The sequence below is a fragment of the Zootoca vivipara genome, chromosome 13, assembly GCF_963506605.1.
Source record: "Zootoca vivipara chromosome 13, rZooViv1.1, whole genome shotgun sequence".
Taxonomy (NCBI): Eukaryota; Metazoa; Chordata; class Lepidosauria; order Squamata; family Lacertidae; genus Zootoca; species Zootoca vivipara.
Window position 1 is genome coordinate 9127284 of NC_083288.1, and position 18731 is coordinate 9146014.

The window sequence follows — 18731 nt, forward strand, 5'->3', positions numbered from 1 at the left end:
TAATAAGATTTGTTGATGGGTGCATTTTTCCTGCAACCCATTTCCTTTGACTCCTGCGTATCTTTCCCATATCTAAATACTTGCTTGCTTCTGAACATAAGCCTCCTCCTAGAAAACGGCTTGTGGCATCTTTTCCTTTGCTAGGAACCTTACAACATGGAAAGGGTCTTTTGGCTGTTCTCTGGCTCAGACAGCAACTTGGTCCGAGGTGTGATGGAAGAATTTTACTCCGCTAAAAAAGTCCAGCTCCCGTCCCAGTTGCAAAAGAAGGTTAGCTATGATTTGCCTATGATTCTTCAGCTTGCTTTTAGTTAGAAGCCTCTCTTTCGGGAGCGGCTGCCGTGCAACGGACCTCGCGTCAGAAGCATCGCCTCCTGGAAGGGAGAGGAGAGATATTGGTGGGGAGATCATTGCGGTGCTTAGGGGTGGCAGGATGCAAACGTGACAATCAACCACTTGTGATCTTCACTGGGCAGGTGATGTCTACAGTTTCTCTGGTGGAATCTACGCATATATAAAAAAACACGTACTTAAAGCGTTATATTTGCAGCTGTATCCTCTGAGTCTGGTTGCAGCTTTCTGAGTCCTCGTGTCTGGTTGCAGCTTTCTGAAGGTCTTCAGTCTTGCTCAGTCTCTGATGAAGAAATTGTCCAAACCATGAGACGCTGCTGGGAGGACAACCGCTATCTCCTCTGTCCCCATTCAGCCACTGCTGTTTGCTACCATTACAAGCACTCCAGTTGCCACCCAAGCACGTAAGCATGAATTTGTCTACACGCTTTAGGAGCTTTTTTATTGCAGAATTATATATATTATAGTATATAGTTAGTATTGTTATAATATACTAAAGCATGGAAATGAATACAGTGGTGCCTCGCTTAACGAATGCCCTGCTTAACGAAATTTCCGCTTAACGAAAGGATTTTTCGAGCGGAGCTTGCCTCGCTAGACGAATGCGTTTTACGAAAAATTCGTCTAGCGAATCGCAGTTTCCCATAGGAATGCATTGAAATTCAATTAATGCGTTCCTATGGGCAAAAAAAATCCAAAAAAAATTCCAAAAAATTTCAATGCATTCCTATGGGATTCACTAGACGAATTTTTCGTTATAAGAAAAGACCTGTGGAACGAATTAAATTCGTCTAGCGAGGCACCACTGTATGACAATTTTTTTTTAAAAAAAATATTTATTAATTGCATAAATAATAATATTGCAGCAATAATAATAATAATAATAATAATAATAATGCAGCTATAATAAGATTAATAAAATCATAGCGTTAACAACAACAGCAGCAAACTGCTTTTTGTTTCTTACTAGTATAATAGCCATCCCGAGAACATAAAATGATGTTGATAAAAATCATGTTCAAGCTACGTACAAGGCAGCAAACACAGTACACCTGATGAATGCAAAATGTGAACAAGTGGGGGGGGGGAACTGTTGGCAAAGGCCGTACACGCTCTCTCACGCACATTATGAGCTGGGGTAGGATAGTCGCTAAGAAACTGAGCTGTGAACTGGGAAGCCAGTTCAGATCTTGCCTTTGCTGCAGACTCGGGACAACCTACTCTCTCTGAGCCTTGGTCCACTCCACTCTGCCATCTGCAGCATGTGAGATAATACGTCAAATTTACCTTGTAGTTATTTATTTCCTTGACATCTGATAGGAGGGCGTTCCACAGGGCAGGCGCCACTACCGAGAAGGTCCTCTGCCTGCTTCCCTGCAGCTTCACATCTCACAGTGAGGGAACCACCAGAAAGCCCTTGGAGGTGGAACTCAGTTTCGAGGCTGAACGATGAGGGTGGAGACGCTCCTTCAGGTATACAGGGCCAAAGCTGTTTAGGGCACAACATGTGAAGAGACCCACAAGAATTTGAAGATCAACAAATTTACTGTGGCAAGAGCAGTCTTTGAGACGGAACCCATTCAGTCCTGTCCAAATTTCAGAGACGTTTAGAGGTTTGTTGCACAGATGTGTGCTCATTTCCTCTTTTCTTCCACTCCAGTTCCAGATGCTGCTTGGCTCCTGCCTCCCCTGTGAAGTTTGAAAATGCCGTTCTTAAAGCCGATCTCCCCCTCGACATCTCACCTGAGATAAGGAAGCTGAAAGACATGGAGACCAGATCTTGTGCCCTGAAGAGAGGAGACGACTGGGCAAAACTACTGCGGCAGCAAATAGAAGCGGTTACGAAACAGAGAAATCATATGCCAAGCTGAACATTTGCAACGAGTCCCCTAGTTGCTCACGCCATCGAAGCCTCCTCCTGCTATGCAAGGCATAGGTATATGATAAGAGAGTTGATGCTGCTTTTGCTAAGGAATAAAGCCTAGTTGTGTCACAGTTCGTGCAGAATCACCAACAACAACAACATTAATAGTAATAATAAATTTATACCCCGCCCATCTGGCTGGGTTTCCCCAGCCACTCTGGGCGGCTCCCAAGAGAATATTAAAAGCACAATAAAGCATCAAACATTAAAAACTTTCCTAAACAGGGCTGCCTTCAGATGTCTTCTAAAAGTCAGATAGTTGTTTATTTCCTTGACATGGGTGTTCCACAGGGTGGGTGCCACTACCAAGAAGGCCCTATGCCTGGTTCCCTACAACCTCACTTCTCGCAGTGAGGGAACCACCAGAAGGCCCTCGGAGCTGGACCTCAGTGTCCGAGCTGAACGATGGGGGTGGAGACGCTCCTTTGGGTATACTGGGCCTATTACCTGCTAAAACTGATGAGCAATCGTCGTTGGCACCCGTCTGCCTCGAGAGACAATGGAGTGCGCTTCTGGGGGTGAAGTCAAACTATTGCTGCAGAATCACAGTGCCTTGCCTGCTGTGGTTGCGGAAACTGGTAGCTTGTAACTATTGTCTCCCATATTGTTTCTGCTGCATTAGCAGCACAGAAGTGATCTCCCCAGGGCGCATGCCTGGGCAATGTGTCTGGAGGACCTGAGCTGCCCGGATAACAAGACCGCTCTCTTGGCCTCGCTGATGGGGTCCAAAGGAAAGCAGAGCAGGACGTTTGGCACCAGCTTGGCTGCAAAAGTTGACGGAAGGAGGCGTACAAGGCCCCATCCAACCGCCATAGGGACTCCACTCCTGAGGTAGATCAGACTAAGAGAGTGTGACGAGCCCAGGGTCACATAGTGAGCTTTGTGTCAGCCATTGGGATAAAAACTGATGGTTTCTCTTCTGCACAGACTGGTACAGTTTCAGAACCAGCAGCCAAACCTTTAAAAGCATAAGGGTAGCATAGATGTCTATAAAGGGAAGCATAAGGTCGGCAGTTCGAATCCCTGTGACGGGGTGAGCTCCCATTGCTTGGTCCCAGCTCCTGCCAACCTAGCAGTTCGAAAGCACGTCAAAATGCAAGTAGATAAATAGGAACCGCTACAGTGGGAAGGTAAACGGCGTTTCCATGTGCTGCTCTGGTTTGCCAGAAGCGGCGTTGTCATGCTGGCCACATGACCTAGAAGCTATACGCCGTCTCCCTCGGCCAATAATGCGAGATGAGCGCGCAACCCCAGAGTCGGTCACGACTGGACCTAATGGTCAGGGGTCCCTTTACCTTTACCTTAGCATAGATGTTATGGTGGCATACTGCCACAAGGGGGCAGAGCAACCTAAGCTTTGATTTGTTTAAAAGCTCTTCTGATCTTCACTGAAATGATTCAATAACACTCACTTCCTTGGGTCTGAATTATAAGCAATGAGCCAAGTCTCTGCAATTCCTTCTGCTTCTTGCATGGTTGGCAAGGAATTTGGTTCAGCAAGGAATTTGGTTCAGTTTAACTTCACATTTTAATACTAGCCAACCTAATTTGCAGTTCGCAGAACAATATGTATATGAATTCAAATGCTGCCCTCCCTTGACATTTGCACTTCTTCAGATTTTGTGGCACAGTTCTAGTAAAATAAAATACAAAAATGAATGTATTGGGTGGAAGGGTACATGAAAATACACACTTTGAAGAAAATAACAGTATAAAAATAATCCATCGGGTTGGTGAAAATTGCGAAATATAGAAATTAGCAAAATTGCATACAAAAATGTGTCTATCAGGAGAAATGCACATTGCATGCTGGCAGGTTTCACGAGGATGTAAAAATATAATACAGTAATCACAAATGGATGCTGAAATGTGGTGAACTGACATTATTATTGCTACTGCTGCTGCTATCATCATCATCATCATTATTATTATTAATGCCATCCATCTGACTGGGTTACCCCAGCCGCTGGGTGACTTCCAACAATGTCTTCTAAAAGTCAGATAGCTGTTTTATTTCCTTGACATCTGATGGGACAGCGTTCCACAGGGCAGGTGCCACTACTGAAAAGGCCCTCTGTCTGGTTCTCTGTAACTTCACTTCTTGCAGTAAGGGAACGACCGGGAGGCCCTCGGAGCTGGACCCCAGTTTCTGGGCTGGACGATGGGGGTGGAGACGCTCCTTCAGATCTACAGGGCCGAGGCCATTTAGGGCTGCACCAACAGTTTGAATTGTGCTCGGAAACGTACTGGGAGCCAGTCCTTTAGGGCCGGTGTTATATGGTCCTGGCAGCCACTCCTAGTCACCAGTTTGTCGGTCACATCGAGTGAAACAGACAGTGTGTGCTGGTGCAGAAAGACAAAATAACTCAAAACTTTTCTTGTGGAGGGGGTGAGCTTTGGGCAGAGGAGAGCAATGCTATAGAGCGGGGGTGGTCAGCTCCCCAAAGATTGCAATCTACTCACAGAATTAAAAACTGACAGTGTTTTGGGAGGGTTCTGGTTAAAGTTGTTGAACTTTTTTTAGGAAGAAAAGCCCCGGTTTTTCTGCAGTTCAGGTCAAAGTTGAGCTTTTTTTTTAGGGAAGAAAAAAGCCCTGATTTTTGAGAATTCAATCCTAACATCATGGGAGAAAGGGGAACAGCCGCTCACCAACAGATCGCTGGCAAAACAGCCTCACTGAGTAAACTCCATCTTCCGTTCTGCAGATCATGCAACAATGGAGGGCGGAGCGACGGGGTGGGGCAGGATTCTATTTTACCGACACTAAGGAAAGGGACCCAGCGATCGACCAGTAGATCGTGATCGACCTGTTGGACATCCCTGTTATAGAGGTTGATGAGATTGCCTGGCAGAGATGGGGTGGTGGTGAGGCGTCTTGTTCTCCTGACCCCCCGCCATATTGGATGGGTGTTTGTGGACCTTCCTCCCATTTCCCCTGCCAATGTGATCGTGGTGGAGAATAGAGGTGGAACTCGGGAAAATTAGAATATCGTTGAAAAGTGCATTTATTTCAGTAATGCAACTTGAAAGGTGAAACCAATCTATGAGAGAGATGCATGACATGCAAAGCAAGCTATGTCAAGCCTTTATTTGTTGTAATTGTAATTGTTTGTCGTTAGGTGGGTCAATTATAAATGGAATGTAATTAATGAAATGTAATAGCGATGTTTATTTTTGCATTATTGTAACTATTTGTTTTATTACTGTGGAATTTCCAAAAGAGAGCATTTGTAAAAATTAAAAGAAAAATAAATAAAAACGTTTCTGAGCACAGTTCAAAGAGTTGGTGCTGACCTTTAAAGCCCTAAATGGCCTCGGTCCAGTATACCTGAAGGAGCGTCTCCACCCCCATTGTTCTGCCCAGACAATGAGGTCCAGTACCGAGGGCCTTCTGACGGTTCCCTCGTTGTGAGAAGCCAAGTTGCAGGGAACCAGGCAGAGGGCCTTCTCGGTGGTGGTGCCTGCCCTGTGGAACGCCCTCCCATCAGATGTCAAAGAGAAAAACAGCTAGCAGATTTTTAGAAGACATCTGAAGGCAGCCCTGTTTAGGGAGGCTTTTAATGTTTAATTATTTTATTTCATTTTTCTGTTGGAAGCCGCCCAGAGTGGCTGGGGAAACCCAGTCAGATGGGCATGGTATTATTATTATTATTATTATTATTATTATTATTATTATTATTATATAATAAGTTGCATTACTGAAATAAATGCACTTTTCAACGATATTCTAATTTTCCGAGTTTCACCTGTAAATATGGGTGCTCCAGAGCAGGCATAGTTTGGGGGTGTACTGGAGGAACAGGAGGACTCTGAATCCTGCAGATCCAAGATCTTCTCTGATCCACTCCCAGCATGCCCCATTCAGGCCTCTACTGGTGTCAGAACACCAATGGCAAAGGAGTTGTGGCAGCAGGAAAGCTTTCCGCAGAAACAATAAATGGAACTTGGGTCACCCTCAGTGTCCGGCCAAATTTCACAGCATGAGAGGTGCCCGCCAAGACTGTTGTGGGTTTCTGAACGCCCCTTAGATTATTGCCATCCCTCTTGAAATATGAAGGGTCTCTGTTTAAGGAGATTGGCATGTATCGGACACTGCGTAATATGTGCAAATTAGTTCCACTAAGAAAGTATTGCATTTAGCATTAAATCTTTAGATAGTTCCTTATTATGTAATTACGTAAAGCTTTCTTTAAATGCTCTTCAGCCAACAGCTGGATTGTGTTTAGGCACACCACTTAGAAATGCAAATAATTCATTTAACACTTTAAATGAATAAATATATAAATGCCTTAAACGAAAGCTCCCGAAGCAGTTCTTGCCCTCCAGTTTACCATCTCAAAGACCCAACAGGAAGGGAAGAGGGACTGAGAGGGAGGAGGTTTCTTAGTTATGGAACTCTTCTAATGGCCAGGTGGGAAGATTTCAAGGAGAGGAGAAGTCAAAATGTTGCTGGTCTTTCAGCAGAGCAGAGACTTTGCAGGCCCATCCATCTCACTCCCCTATAGCTTGAGATGATAGAAAAGTCCTGTAGTGATTGATCAATGATGGCTCCTTCAACATTCAGACCGGCACTTCCTGATACACTCATCAACTGATCGGCAAGTGTGTTTGAACGGAGCTATTACATTTGTGTTTTTCGATGACAGCTGTGTCCCTAAGGTTCTCTTAAGTGCGATGAGTCCCATTCATGGCTTTCCATCTGATTTTGTCCAAGGCAATGACTCAATAGTTGAACTGGAGTTGGCTTTGCTTTTGAATTTTGGTTGATGTAATGTTTATCTTTCTTTCTTTGAATCTTATTTGGGGAGAAAAGAAAAGAAAAGAAAAGTTTGACTTCACGCCAGAGGCACTCTCCATTGTCTCTCGAGACAGATGGATGGCAGCAACCACAAGCTTGGAAGCCCAGGAACCCATTCAGCAAAAGAGAGGAGAGGAGGCTCCCAAATGGCTTGCAACATTTTGAACTAAGTGCACCTCATCATCTAAAGAGGGGGATCCATATAAAGCAGGGGTCGGCAAGGTTTACTTCGCCTGGGCCGGTTCACTCCAGCAGAGATCCCTCCAAGGGCCAGATTCTGTGCATGTGTGAATGCACGTGGCCGTGATTTCCAGCGTCTACGTCTGTGCAGACACAATTTCCGGCACCGCAGAAGTGAGTCCCTGTGCCGTGCTGCGCTGGTTTAGGGTGGCTCAGTTTAGGGGCAGCTTGTGGGCCGGTTAAACGACCCCCGTGAGCTGCTTGTGGCCCATGGGCCTTAGGTTGCCTACCCCTGAGATAAAGCTATTGTGGCTGGAGTCTAACGTTACCAAACTGCACCACTGAGTTCAGTACCTATCAGGGTACATGTGAACTGGGAACGTTGCCCCAATGTGAATGACATCCATTCGTCTATTCACACATACCATTCACCATCATGTACATCATTACCTCATTTCATGTTTAATACACATGCGCAATAAGCACTAGCAATTTCTGCTGATTAAGTTCTGATTCCCATTTATATACTATAAATGGAGTTGGCATCCGTCTGTCTCGAGACACAACCTCTCCAAGGATGAAGTCAAACCTCTGGAGAATCACACCACCAAAGTTATGTCAAAGTGATATTTCGGGCCACCATCTCTGTGAGGGGAACGGGATCTCCTAGCAACTCTCAGCCCCCTTTTCAAACGACAGCTCCCAGGATTCTAGGGGTGGAGGTGGGGAGCCATGGCTGTTAAAGTGGTATAACAGTACTTCAAATGTGAAGCTGGGCCTAGGACAGTGATGGCGAACCTATGACACGCGTCTCAGACATGACACACAGAGCCCTCACTGCTGGCACGTGCCCCATTGGCCCATTTGTGTTGTTGTTGTTGTTGTTGTTGTTGTTGTTGTTGTTGTTGTTGTTGTTTCCCCCCCCCATTTGTTCTCCCGCTCCTCCTCACACTACAGCTTGTCTCTGCTGTTAAAACCCGGAACCTTTTTTGTTGTTGTTGTTGCTGGTAGCCAGAGATTGGTTTTTAACCCTTTCTGTCCTGTTTTTTCCCCTGGCGCTTTGGCAGACTATGATTGGGTGTAACAGCGTTCATTTTTAACCTGTTCTGTGCTGGTTTTTTTTGGCGCTTTGGCAGACTATGCCGGTGCTGCGTGTTAGTTCCAGCGAAGGTATTATTCATCATTTATTTCTGTTGTCTTTCCTCCCAAAAAAGTGCAGCAGCTTTGGGGCATCCCCCACAAAATAGCAAAGCAACTTTTGCACCCCCCAAAAAAACCTCCAAAACTTTGGTCAGCAGCTCCCCCCAAAAAGCTCAACAACTCTGGGCACTTTGTGATAAATAAGGGGTTTTTGGTTTGGTTTGGTTAAATAATTAGTTTTTTGTTTATTAAATACAGTTATATATTACAATTATACATGTTGTTGTTTAGTCGTTTAGTCGTGTCCGACTCTTCGTGACCCCATGGACCATAGCATGCCAGGCACTCCTGTCTTCACAATTATACATATTTGTTATACATATTTGTTATTTAAACTATTTAAATTTGTTATTTAACAATTATACATATTTGTTATTTAAACTATAAATATCACAAAATTATGGTTTTTTTCTTGAAGTGACACACCACTCGAGTTCTGCTCGGTTTTTTGGCGAATTTTGACACACCAAGCCCAAAAGGTTCCCCATCACTGGCCTAGGAGGTATTAGACGTCAACTGACTGCTTGGTGATCTATTTTCTTCCTCTTCCAGGATGTAGAAAGTACGGTAAGTCTGTAACTTACGTTGGGGTTACATTCCAGGGATCGCGCCTAAAGCCGAAATTGCATATCATCAAAACCCATTGGCTTCAATGGTGGGTGGAATTACTCGGAGAGCTCAGTCAGTAAAGCATAAGACTCTTTAATTTCAGGGTTGTAGGTTCGAGCCCCACATTGGGCAAAAAGTTCCTGCTTTGCAGGAGATTGGCTCCTTCCAACTCTACAACTCTATGATTCTATGTCCCCCCCCCAGATCCTCACCCCCCTTTCCACCCCCCCCCTTTGTTTTGTTTTTTGTTCTGTCACACTTGGAAAGATAATTCTGTGTAAATTGCAGAATTCCCCCAGATTCCCCCAATGTTGTTGGCACTCTGTGACCATTGAATCTTTCCTTGCACCATTTTGCCAGCCTACCAACGTTGTACCAGGCTGGCAAGCCCACTGAGGGGAGCACCTGTGGCCTTAAACCCCTTTCAGGAGCATTCTGGGGAGCATTTAGGGTACATGTGTAATTCACAGGGCGCATTAGCCAGCTGTGTTTGGCTTCACTGCTGCCCTGCGTGAACAGAGAATCCTCATTTGACAGAGCTCTGTCGCCTGAACCCCTGGTAAGCAAACAAAAACGAGAGCTTTGGATCAAATCCTGCCTTAGTCCCTTGGGAGGGAAACTCCCAGTGAAAGGATGGGAATTTTCCCCGCCTAAGGACTGTCAGCTTTCAGTAATCCTTGCCTATATCCCACTGTATATTAAGGCAATTTGTCAATATACCGGCTGCCTCTGCGAGTTATAGATCTGTAGAAAAAGCATGCTTTATGCAGACACACTCACGCTTATGCAGAAATGTAAGAAATATAGATATAGATCTATAATCCCCTTTCACATCAAAAGCATCCTGTAATCAGAGGATTAATTGCAGGCTCTAGTAGCATTCGGCATCTTAGAAGCAAGTGCTATGAAGTGAATAACTTGGGATTTTATAGGATAGAGAAGAATAAAGGGGCTCGCTTGGGCTGAAGCGCCCTTTTTTGGATGTGCTCGGCGGCCTTTTTTCACAGTTCCTCTGGTAGGTGGGGCAGAGGACAGGAATTCCCCTCTTCCGCCCTATTTTGGACGGCCCTGATCCTGAGGAATGTGGGGAGGCACCTCTCTTGAAACAGATCCAAACACTTCAACCATTTGGTAGCCACCACCTGCTTCCTTTGCGCTACTTAATCCTTCCTGTGTTTCCCAGGCTTCTCCTCAAATAAACAACAAACAATTCTCTCCCCCCCCCATGCTCCGTATCAGGGGTAGCTAACATGGTGCCCTCTAGCTGTGTTGGAGTACAACTCCCATCATGACTCCCAGCCAGCATGACTAATGGTCAGGGATTATGAGAGTTGTTCCATAATAGGGGTGTGCCTACGGGTGGTGGGCCAGGTTGTCCCCTGCCAAAGGCACACTCTGGCCTTGTGCCCATGAAGCAGTTGTGAGGACTGATGGTCCCCACATTCCCCCCTCTCGTCTTCACTGATGCAGCCCAAAGGAAAGCAGAGCAAGACGTTTGGCACTAGCCTGGCTGCAGGAGTTGCTGGAAGGAGGCGTACAAGGAGCCACCCAAACGTCTTAAGAATATGTGTAGTTTTTACTCCTTAGCCTTTTCTTCTCCCAAAGATGTCCTGCAAGGCAGAGGGTCTGGATTGTTCCTCAGGGCTTAGCCCAGGGTCTCCAAACTAAGGCCCGGAGGAGTAGAATGTGTCCTTTTATTTAAAATGCATCTCTGGGTTATTTGTGGGGCATAGGAATTCATTCATATTTCCCCCCCAAAAAATATAGTCCGGCCCCCCACAAGGTCTGAGAGACAGTAGACCGGCCCCCTGCTGAAAAAGTTTGCTGACCCCTGTTACAACTTCTTTTTATATACATGCGCCCTTTGTTGGGTGGGGTGTCCCCCCAACACTTTGTAAAATCGCTCCTGCCTGCTACTGCCTTCCTCAGACAGGTAGGGCTGGGTGTCTGTATTTAATTACAGCCTGAAAGAGCTCCGTTTAAAAGACAACAGCAAGGTGCTTCATTATCATTAACAGGTTTAGGAATGCCTTGCAGCAAATTGCGAGAACAAAGCCTGGCCATTTGATTTATTCTCTCTCTCTCTCTCCACGCCCCCCCCTTCCCAATTTGGGATGAATAATTGTTTTTTAAAGTCAACTAAGTAATCTTTTGTACTTGATTTAGCAAAGTGTGTTCTAACTGCATTGGATCATTCCACTGTTGACTCATTGTAACATCTTCCCCATGTAAACCACTAAATAAGAATTTCTCGGGACTTATTTCCTTTCGGTTAGTACCTACTGGTCTCAATACTTTTACCTTGAACCGCCTTCCCTGTGGGCTCCATATACAGTATGTGATCTCTTTGTTCTGTTGGCTTAGAACAGGCATCCCCAAACTTCGGCCCTCCAGATGTTTTGGACTACAATTCCCATCACCCCCGACCACTGGTCCTGTTAGCTAGGAATCATGGGAGTTGTAGGCCAAAACATCTGGAGGGCTGAAGATTGGGGATGCCTGGCTTAGAAGCACAAATTTAAATAGCTGGCTTATTAAATGTAACAAGACTGCCTCCATCGCTTTGCCCAAAAAGAGCACCGTACTCTCCAAATATGGCTGCTACTTTGTGTACAGTTAAAAAGGTAAAGGGGACCCCTGACCGTTAGGTCCAGTCGCGGATGACTCTGGGGTTGCGCCGCTCATCTCGCTTTACTGGCCGAGGGAGCCGGTGTACAGCTTCCGGGTCATGTGGCGAGCATGACTAAGCCGCTTCTGGCGAACCAGAGCAGCGCATGGAAACGCTGCTTACCTTCCGGATTGAGAAGGCTATTGGGCTGGATCTGGCCTCCGGGCCTTAAGATACCTACCCATGGACTAGGTGACTCCTCAGGGTCCCTTCCAACTCTGCAATTCTTTGCTTCTATTTGAATAATTAAGTTTTCAACAGGTCCCAGAAGGTAGCGTTGCCATACGTCCGGATATTTTCGGCATTTCAATGGCGGATGTGAAGTCTGGCGCGTGTGTTTCTGAAAAGTGGCAGTTTTTCTGTTTTCAAAAAAAGCTCAACAGCCTCGGGAATTTTGTAGCTTTGGGAATTGTTTGTTTCTAGATCAGGCATCCCCAAACTGTGGCCCTCCAGATGTTTTGACCTACAGCTCCCATGATCCCTAGCTAAGAGGACCAGTGGTCAGGGATGATGGGAATTGTAGTCCAAAACATCTAGAGGGCCAAAGTTTGGGGATGCCTGGTCTAGATTTTCACTTCTTGAAATATGGCAACCCTACAAGAAGCATAGCATGGTTGGGTGTGGTGTAGTGTGGTGTGGTGTGGTTCAGAGCGGTAGACTCGTAATCTGGCGAACCGGGTTCGCTTCCCTGCTCCTCCACATGCAGCTGCTGGGTGACCTTGGGCTAGTCACACTTCTTTGAAGTCTCTCAGCCCCACTCACCTCACAGAGTGTTTGTTGTGGGGGAGGAAGGGAAAGGAGAATGTTAGCCGCTTTGAGACTCCTTTGGGTAGTGATAAAGCGGGATATCAAATCCAAACTGTCACGGTCCGGTCAGCGGGCGGTTGAAGCCCTGGCTGAGGACGTCAGGACCAGAGGCAAGATGGTGGTGTAGAAGCAGGAGCAGGTGCAGGGCTGAGGGTCCAGCAGCAGGCAGTTGCAAAGTCAAGGAGCAAGGCATCGGCAAGGCAAAGGTCCAAGGGTCAAGGATCAAGGCGTCGGCAAGGCGAGGGTCCAAGGAGCAAAGCATCGGCAAGGCAAGGTTCCAGGATCAAGGAGCAAGAGGCCAGATGCAACCAGGCAGGGATAGTGTTGCTGTGGCAAAGAGCTGAAGGGAAATGCTGAGCTTTTATCCCTCCCAGCTCCTGCCACCAGCTGCAGTGAAGTATCAAGTGGCCTCACCTGAGTGGCCACTCCTTGCTTCTCCAGCACAAGCTGACGCAGGCCCTAGTCCTGCAAAGCACTACAGGCCCCAGTCCCTGACTCCTGCCCATACTCCTGACACAAACTCTTCTTCTTCTTGGGTGCCTGCCCCACGTCAGAGGGGAGGTAGTTCCATGAGAGGTGCCTCAACAGATAAGGCTCCCTTCCATAGGTCATCCCCAGATGGGCTTCTGCAGGCTGGGGAACAACCAGGAAGGCCTCAATTTCAGATTTTGCTTACCTCCATCATGAACTGAGTAGGTTTTAGGTGAACTATTTTTTTTCTTATTCACAACCCTCTTTCCGAATAGGTAACGCAGAGATAACAATGCTAGGCTTCCTTATATAACCATTGTAATTATTGAGATAATGCCCATTATCTATGCAGCAGACCCAGCTTCTGTTCCACACTGCATAGCCCAGAGGTTTCATGTACAATGCTTCTGCCCTGTCCATCATATTCAGACGTTTCTGAGGAAGGCTCAAATGACTTGATGCTTATGGAAACTTATGCCTTCAACAGCTACCCATGCATACTGAATGTGTGAAGGAGTTTCTAGAGAGAGCCAGTGTGGTGCAGTGGTTAAGAGCGGTAGACTCATAATCTGGGGAACCGGGTTCGCGTCTCCGCTCCTCCACATGCAGCTGCTGGGTGACCTTGGGCTAGTCACACTTCTCTGAAGTCTCTCAGCCCCACTCACCTCACAGAGTGTTTGTTGTGGGGGAGGAAGGGAAAGGAGAATGTTAGCTGCTTCGAGACTCCTTCGGGTAGTGATAAAGCATGATATCAAATCCAAACTCTTCTTCTTCTTGCTGCTACAGGTTCCTCTCCACCTTCCTTTTGCACTGTTTCAAGAAAAGAATGGGGAGCTTGGCAACCACAGAAACAAGATGGCAGAGGTTGGATTCAGCCCCAGACGCTCTGGTTGCTAACCCCCATTACAGAGAACATAAAATTGTAATGAGGTCAGTTTCGGCAGGTGGATAAGGTAAAGCACCACACTGCAGAATGGTGAGCTTTGCAAAGTGAGGGGGAAATGTAATGGCGCACTTTAGGTAAAAGGTAAAGGACCCCTGGACGGTAATGTTCAGTCAAAGGCGACTATGGGGTTGCGGCGCTCATCTCGCTTTCAGGCCGAGGGAGCTGACGTTTGTCCACAGACAGTAGGGCTGTGACGAGTACCAGAGCGCATGGAAACACCCTCCGCAGCGGTACCTATTTATCTGCTTGCACTGGTGTGCTTTCGAACTGCTAGGTTGGTGGGAGCTGGGACCGAACAACGGGAGCTCACCCCGTCACGGGGATTCAAACCACTGACCTTCCAATCAGCAAGCCCAAGAGGCTCAGTGGTTTAGTTACAGCAACACCTTGGTAGTGCTTTTTCTGGCTAGTTGCAAAAGAACTTCCAGGAAACCAATGTAAAGAACGAGGATGCAGTCAGACTATCTTGTGGGTTTCCTACCCTTTCGGGGGAGGAATGCCCTGTTCCCTTTGAAGACGGATTGATTGTTAAACTGCTCTGGGAGGGGAATAGAGGTTCCTTAAAGACTCGCAGCACCCTTAAGAAATCCCAGCACCCAGAATTCTTTGGGGGCACCCCTAATTGTTTATCACAGTGCTTGAAATGTATGGTGTGAATGTGATCTTACCTTTGTAAAACAAAAACACACACACCAGGAACCAGGGACTCAGCTACATTAGTAAAAAACAACAACCAGATATTTGAATAGTTATAAACACGCAACACCGGATGGCACCAGGGAGCACAAAACCTGTCAATAGCCTTTTTACATAGGGTTCCCCCCCCCCGTTTGCTATAACGATTTAATTTCTGACTTATTTATAGCATTTCTGCCCCTGTGTGTAGATCTACCCCACGTCAGGCTAGGCTAGTGTAAACTGTAAGAGCCAATACATAATAGAAATGAAATCTCTAAACGGTTTGTAGTTTTTAGCCTTGTAATAGTCCGGCAGCAGTTTTCCCGAATGCAAACTCTTTTGCCTTTTTGCAGCCCCCAGACCTTTAAGCTGCCCTGCTGCCACTGAAACACCACTGCCCTTAATGTATCAGAAGATGTGTCCCTCTGCTAAATCAATGTGCCAATGTGCTAAATCAGTGTCAACGTTTTAAGTAAGTTCTCTAAGGTGATAAGGTTCTCTCTCCTGCCCGTTTTATGAGCCGTGCATGATCTTGCAAGGAAGGCCCCATGGAAACTGAATGAAGAAAAATCCTCTGTGCTGGAGACCGGGGGGGGGGGGGGGGGGCGGGGGACGGAGAGGATAATGTTTTAGTGTGGGACCACCTTCCACAGAAGCAAACAGTAGCTTTTGTCTCAAGTCCTTGGCCCGCATCAGGAAATCCTAAGCGGTTTCTTTGACCCTCTGAAAGGCATTGTGTTAGCCGAGGTGACATGTCCCTCTGTGACAATCTTCCCTTGGTCAGAAGGTTCCTGCCGCTGTCAGCTGTGCTTGAGTTCCCCTGGTCATTATTTCGGCAAGGTCATGGTACAATTCCCTTCCACATAGCTTCTCTGGCTACTCTGAGGGCCGGTGGCTTTAATTATGGCCTCCTTCGCTCCCAGCTCTGAATACTCCATGGAAGTCCCACTTTAATTCGATTCACTAGACTAGAATAATCCAGTCCTTCCTTTTTATTCTGCCCCGCCAAACCGGCCTTTCACCTTTAATCCCTTCCTATGCAAGAAGCGGCCAGGTAAGGCTGTAAATGCTGGGTGATAAACTGTGCCACACAGACACTCGCAGCGCAGTTCTCAACTTGCCGACTCAGGAGCAGGGACAGAGGAGGAATTGGGCTCAGTTCCGATTGTAATGCGAGTCTACCCATTTCTCACAAAATGTGCAAACCGAGACCCAGCCGTTGCTCGAAATCCAAACGTCTCTGGGTTTGGGGATGCAGTTCTCAAGCCAAATGTTGCATTCAAAAAAAAAAAAATGTCGACATTAGGGGAAACTGTGCAAAAAAAAGAAGAAGCACATATTAGTGAAGGGAACATCTAAAAATGTATCGTATGGGGGGAGTTGCTTGCAAAAATGTGTATGTAACGTGAATTTAAGATTGGGGGAGGGAAAATGAGAAACTGAATTTGGGGGATTCATCCCTACTCAGAAGTAAGGCCCTTCGAGTTCCATGAGGCTTACTCCCAGGCAGGGCCGGCCCTAAGGCAAGGCTGGGTGGCGCAATGCGCCAGGGCGCCGGGCCGCCAGGTGGCACCGTGCTGCGCCCTCCAGACAGTTGCGCTGGTGAACGGGGGTGGGCACCGGAGGGATCTTCGCACCACGGATCCAGGGCGCCAGATATACTTAAGACGACCCTGCTCCCAGGTAAACGGGCTTAGATTTGCAGCCTTAGACTGCTTATCAGACAGACCCTGATCTTCTGGCCAACAGCTCTCACATAAGCTGTGTTATATATTTCAGCTAAAGCAGCTAACTTTCCCCTTCCACCAGCCTCCCTCCTTCTATCTCTTGGGATTTCGAAATAATAAAACAAAGACAGGAGTGCCTTAAACTGCAACTGGCACAATAATCTTTCTAACGCAGGGGAGGCTAATTTGCAGGCTGCAGGACATACTGTATCCAATGCCCACGAGCATTTTTGCATAGCCTCCCAAAAACAAGCCCCTGCCCCCCTGCATTTCGATAACGGCAGCTGTGCATTTGTGCTTTTCCTGATCCACAAACCAATAAGACTTGGTTTCTCTAATTTACTTTGTAATTTGAAAATAACTTACAATTATTTTGTGAATCTTCATTTTTTTTTATTAATTTCATCATATTTTTTTGCCAGGGTATAATAATTAAAAAGTTTTTCTTGCCAATCTTCTTTGCTCGGGGCGTTTGTGGCCTTCCAATTTTTGCAATTAAGATCCTTGCGGCGGTTACCGCATAGCTGATACAGCATCTATCCCTGGGTTTGATGTCGTCCGGGAGCATTCCCAAAAGGAACAATTTCGGGCATTTCTTAAATGGGTATTTCAATATTTTTTTTAGTTCTTTGTAGATCATATCCCAATACACCCTAATTATTTTACAGTTCCACCATATGTGGATATTAGTTCCAAATTGCACCTCCAACATATATTACTTAGGCCTGGATACATTCTTGCCAGTTTGACTGGAGTTTCTTGCTTTTTATCCATCCGGAACATTATTAGTGGTGCTGTGCTGTGCTGTGCCCCCCCTTTACTTGTCCCTTTGTCTCTGACACCCAGGAATTAAGCTTTTTTTCTGGCATGCAGAGAAGTAGTGAAGGAAAATTCTGTGTCTAGAAAGCGGAAATCTCTTTTAATAATGTCAGTTGGAGTGGGGGGGGGGAACCAATGAAGCTCCAGTTTGGGGCCCCTCATCCCAGAGGGGCCACAGAGGCAACTTTAGACCACATTGCTTAAAATTATAAATCATGCATGCAGATAACATTTCCCCAATTTTCACACACACACACCCAATAACTCGAAAACTATAAGGCACAGGTCATTTTTATTCACACCAGTGACTTGGGCATGTGAGATAATCCAGTACAGCAATTTTAATCAAAATCTGAGATGTAGTAGCTTTTTTTTTTTAATGTAGTGATCTGTTGTGGAACAACCCCATCAAAGAAGATAACAGTGGTCACCCAAGCCTTGTTGCTGGTTGTGAAGGGGACCCCCATAATAGCAGACCCTTCCCCAAGTGTGCCTATTTTCCAGGGACAATCCTGGATTTGCAGAAGCCATCCTGGGTTTCTTAGTTGATCCTGGAACATCCCGCTTTTCCTTATGATGTCCCTGTTTTCAGGGACCCTCCAAGCCAAGGAGCTAAATAACTAAACAATCTTTAGAAGTCACCTGAAGCACCCCTGTATAGGGAAGTTTTTAAAAATGTTTCATGTTTTATTATGTTTCTATATACAGTCGTACCTTGGTTTTCGAACAGCTTAGTTCTCAGACATTTTGGCTCCTGAACGCCGCAAACCCGGAAGTGATTTTTGGAAGCCGAATGTCCGATGGGGTTTCCATGGCTTCCGATTGGCTGCAGGAGCTTCCTGCAGCCAATCAGAAGCAGCGCTTTGGTTTCTGAACCTTTTGGAAGTCGAACGGACCTCCGGAACGGATTCCGTTCGACTTCCAAGGTACGACTGTATGTTGGAAGTTGTCCAGAGTGGCGGGGGCAGGGTATAAATAATAAAATTATTATTATTATTATGGAATAGGACATTACTTCCCTTCATAGCTGCCAAGTTATCCCTTTTTTTCAGGGATTTTCCATTATGCTGAATAGGCTTCCTCGCGAGAAAAGGGAAAACTTGGCAGCTATGCTTCCCTTATTTCCCTACTTTCGTCAGAGAAATGTTGGAGGGTATGTAACAGTTCAAGCTTCAGGGCCCCCCAAAATGTAGGTCCGCCACTGGCTTCAGGTATTTACGCTCAGTTGCTTAAGTAAAGCAGCAACAACCTCTCTCGGGATGAATCAAGAAGTCACCTGTCAGTCTTAGGAGGAGATCTGTCCATGAGTCATTCCTACACTATTGGGCAACTCTTCAGTGGGCAGCAGCAGCGAGCCTCTGTCTCATTCCTAGTTAATTGGTGTGAAATTGGAGCAAGTTTTCAGGTGATAATGTGTTTGCATTTGCCGCTTGGCTGAGCTGCCCCAGACACACCACCCCAGCTTCATTAAACCTCCAGCTTTCGCCTCTGCTCCTGGCTGTGAGCTTCAAACTTTATTTCCTGTGCTCTGGACACGCAGCATCCCGAATAAA

General features: G+C 46.3%; 1 protein-coding gene across 3 annotated transcripts in view; it reads left to right on the forward strand.

Annotated features, from left to right (window-relative positions):
- THNSL2 (threonine synthase like 2) overlaps positions 1–14684 on the forward strand; it is a 28478-nt gene extending 13794 nt beyond the window's left edge. Inside the window, exons 7-11 of one of the 3 annotated variants that reach the window (XR_004693816.2) lie at positions 145–270; positions 604–755; positions 2012–2287; positions 8872–9020; positions 13795–14684. Coding sequence is in view for 2 of the 3 variants with exons in the window: in XM_035136592.2 (XP_034992483.1) it covers positions 145–270; positions 604–755; positions 2012–2222 (489 nt within the window). In the remaining variant the exon portion in view is untranslated. Of the gene's footprint in view, positions 1–144; positions 271–603; positions 756–1671; positions 1825–2011; positions 7118–8871; positions 9021–13794 lie in introns of those variants that run through there. The other 2 variants (XM_060282263.1, XM_035136592.2) reach the window with 2 other exon arrangements.
- The last annotated feature ends 4047 nt before the right edge of the window (positions 14685–18731 follow it).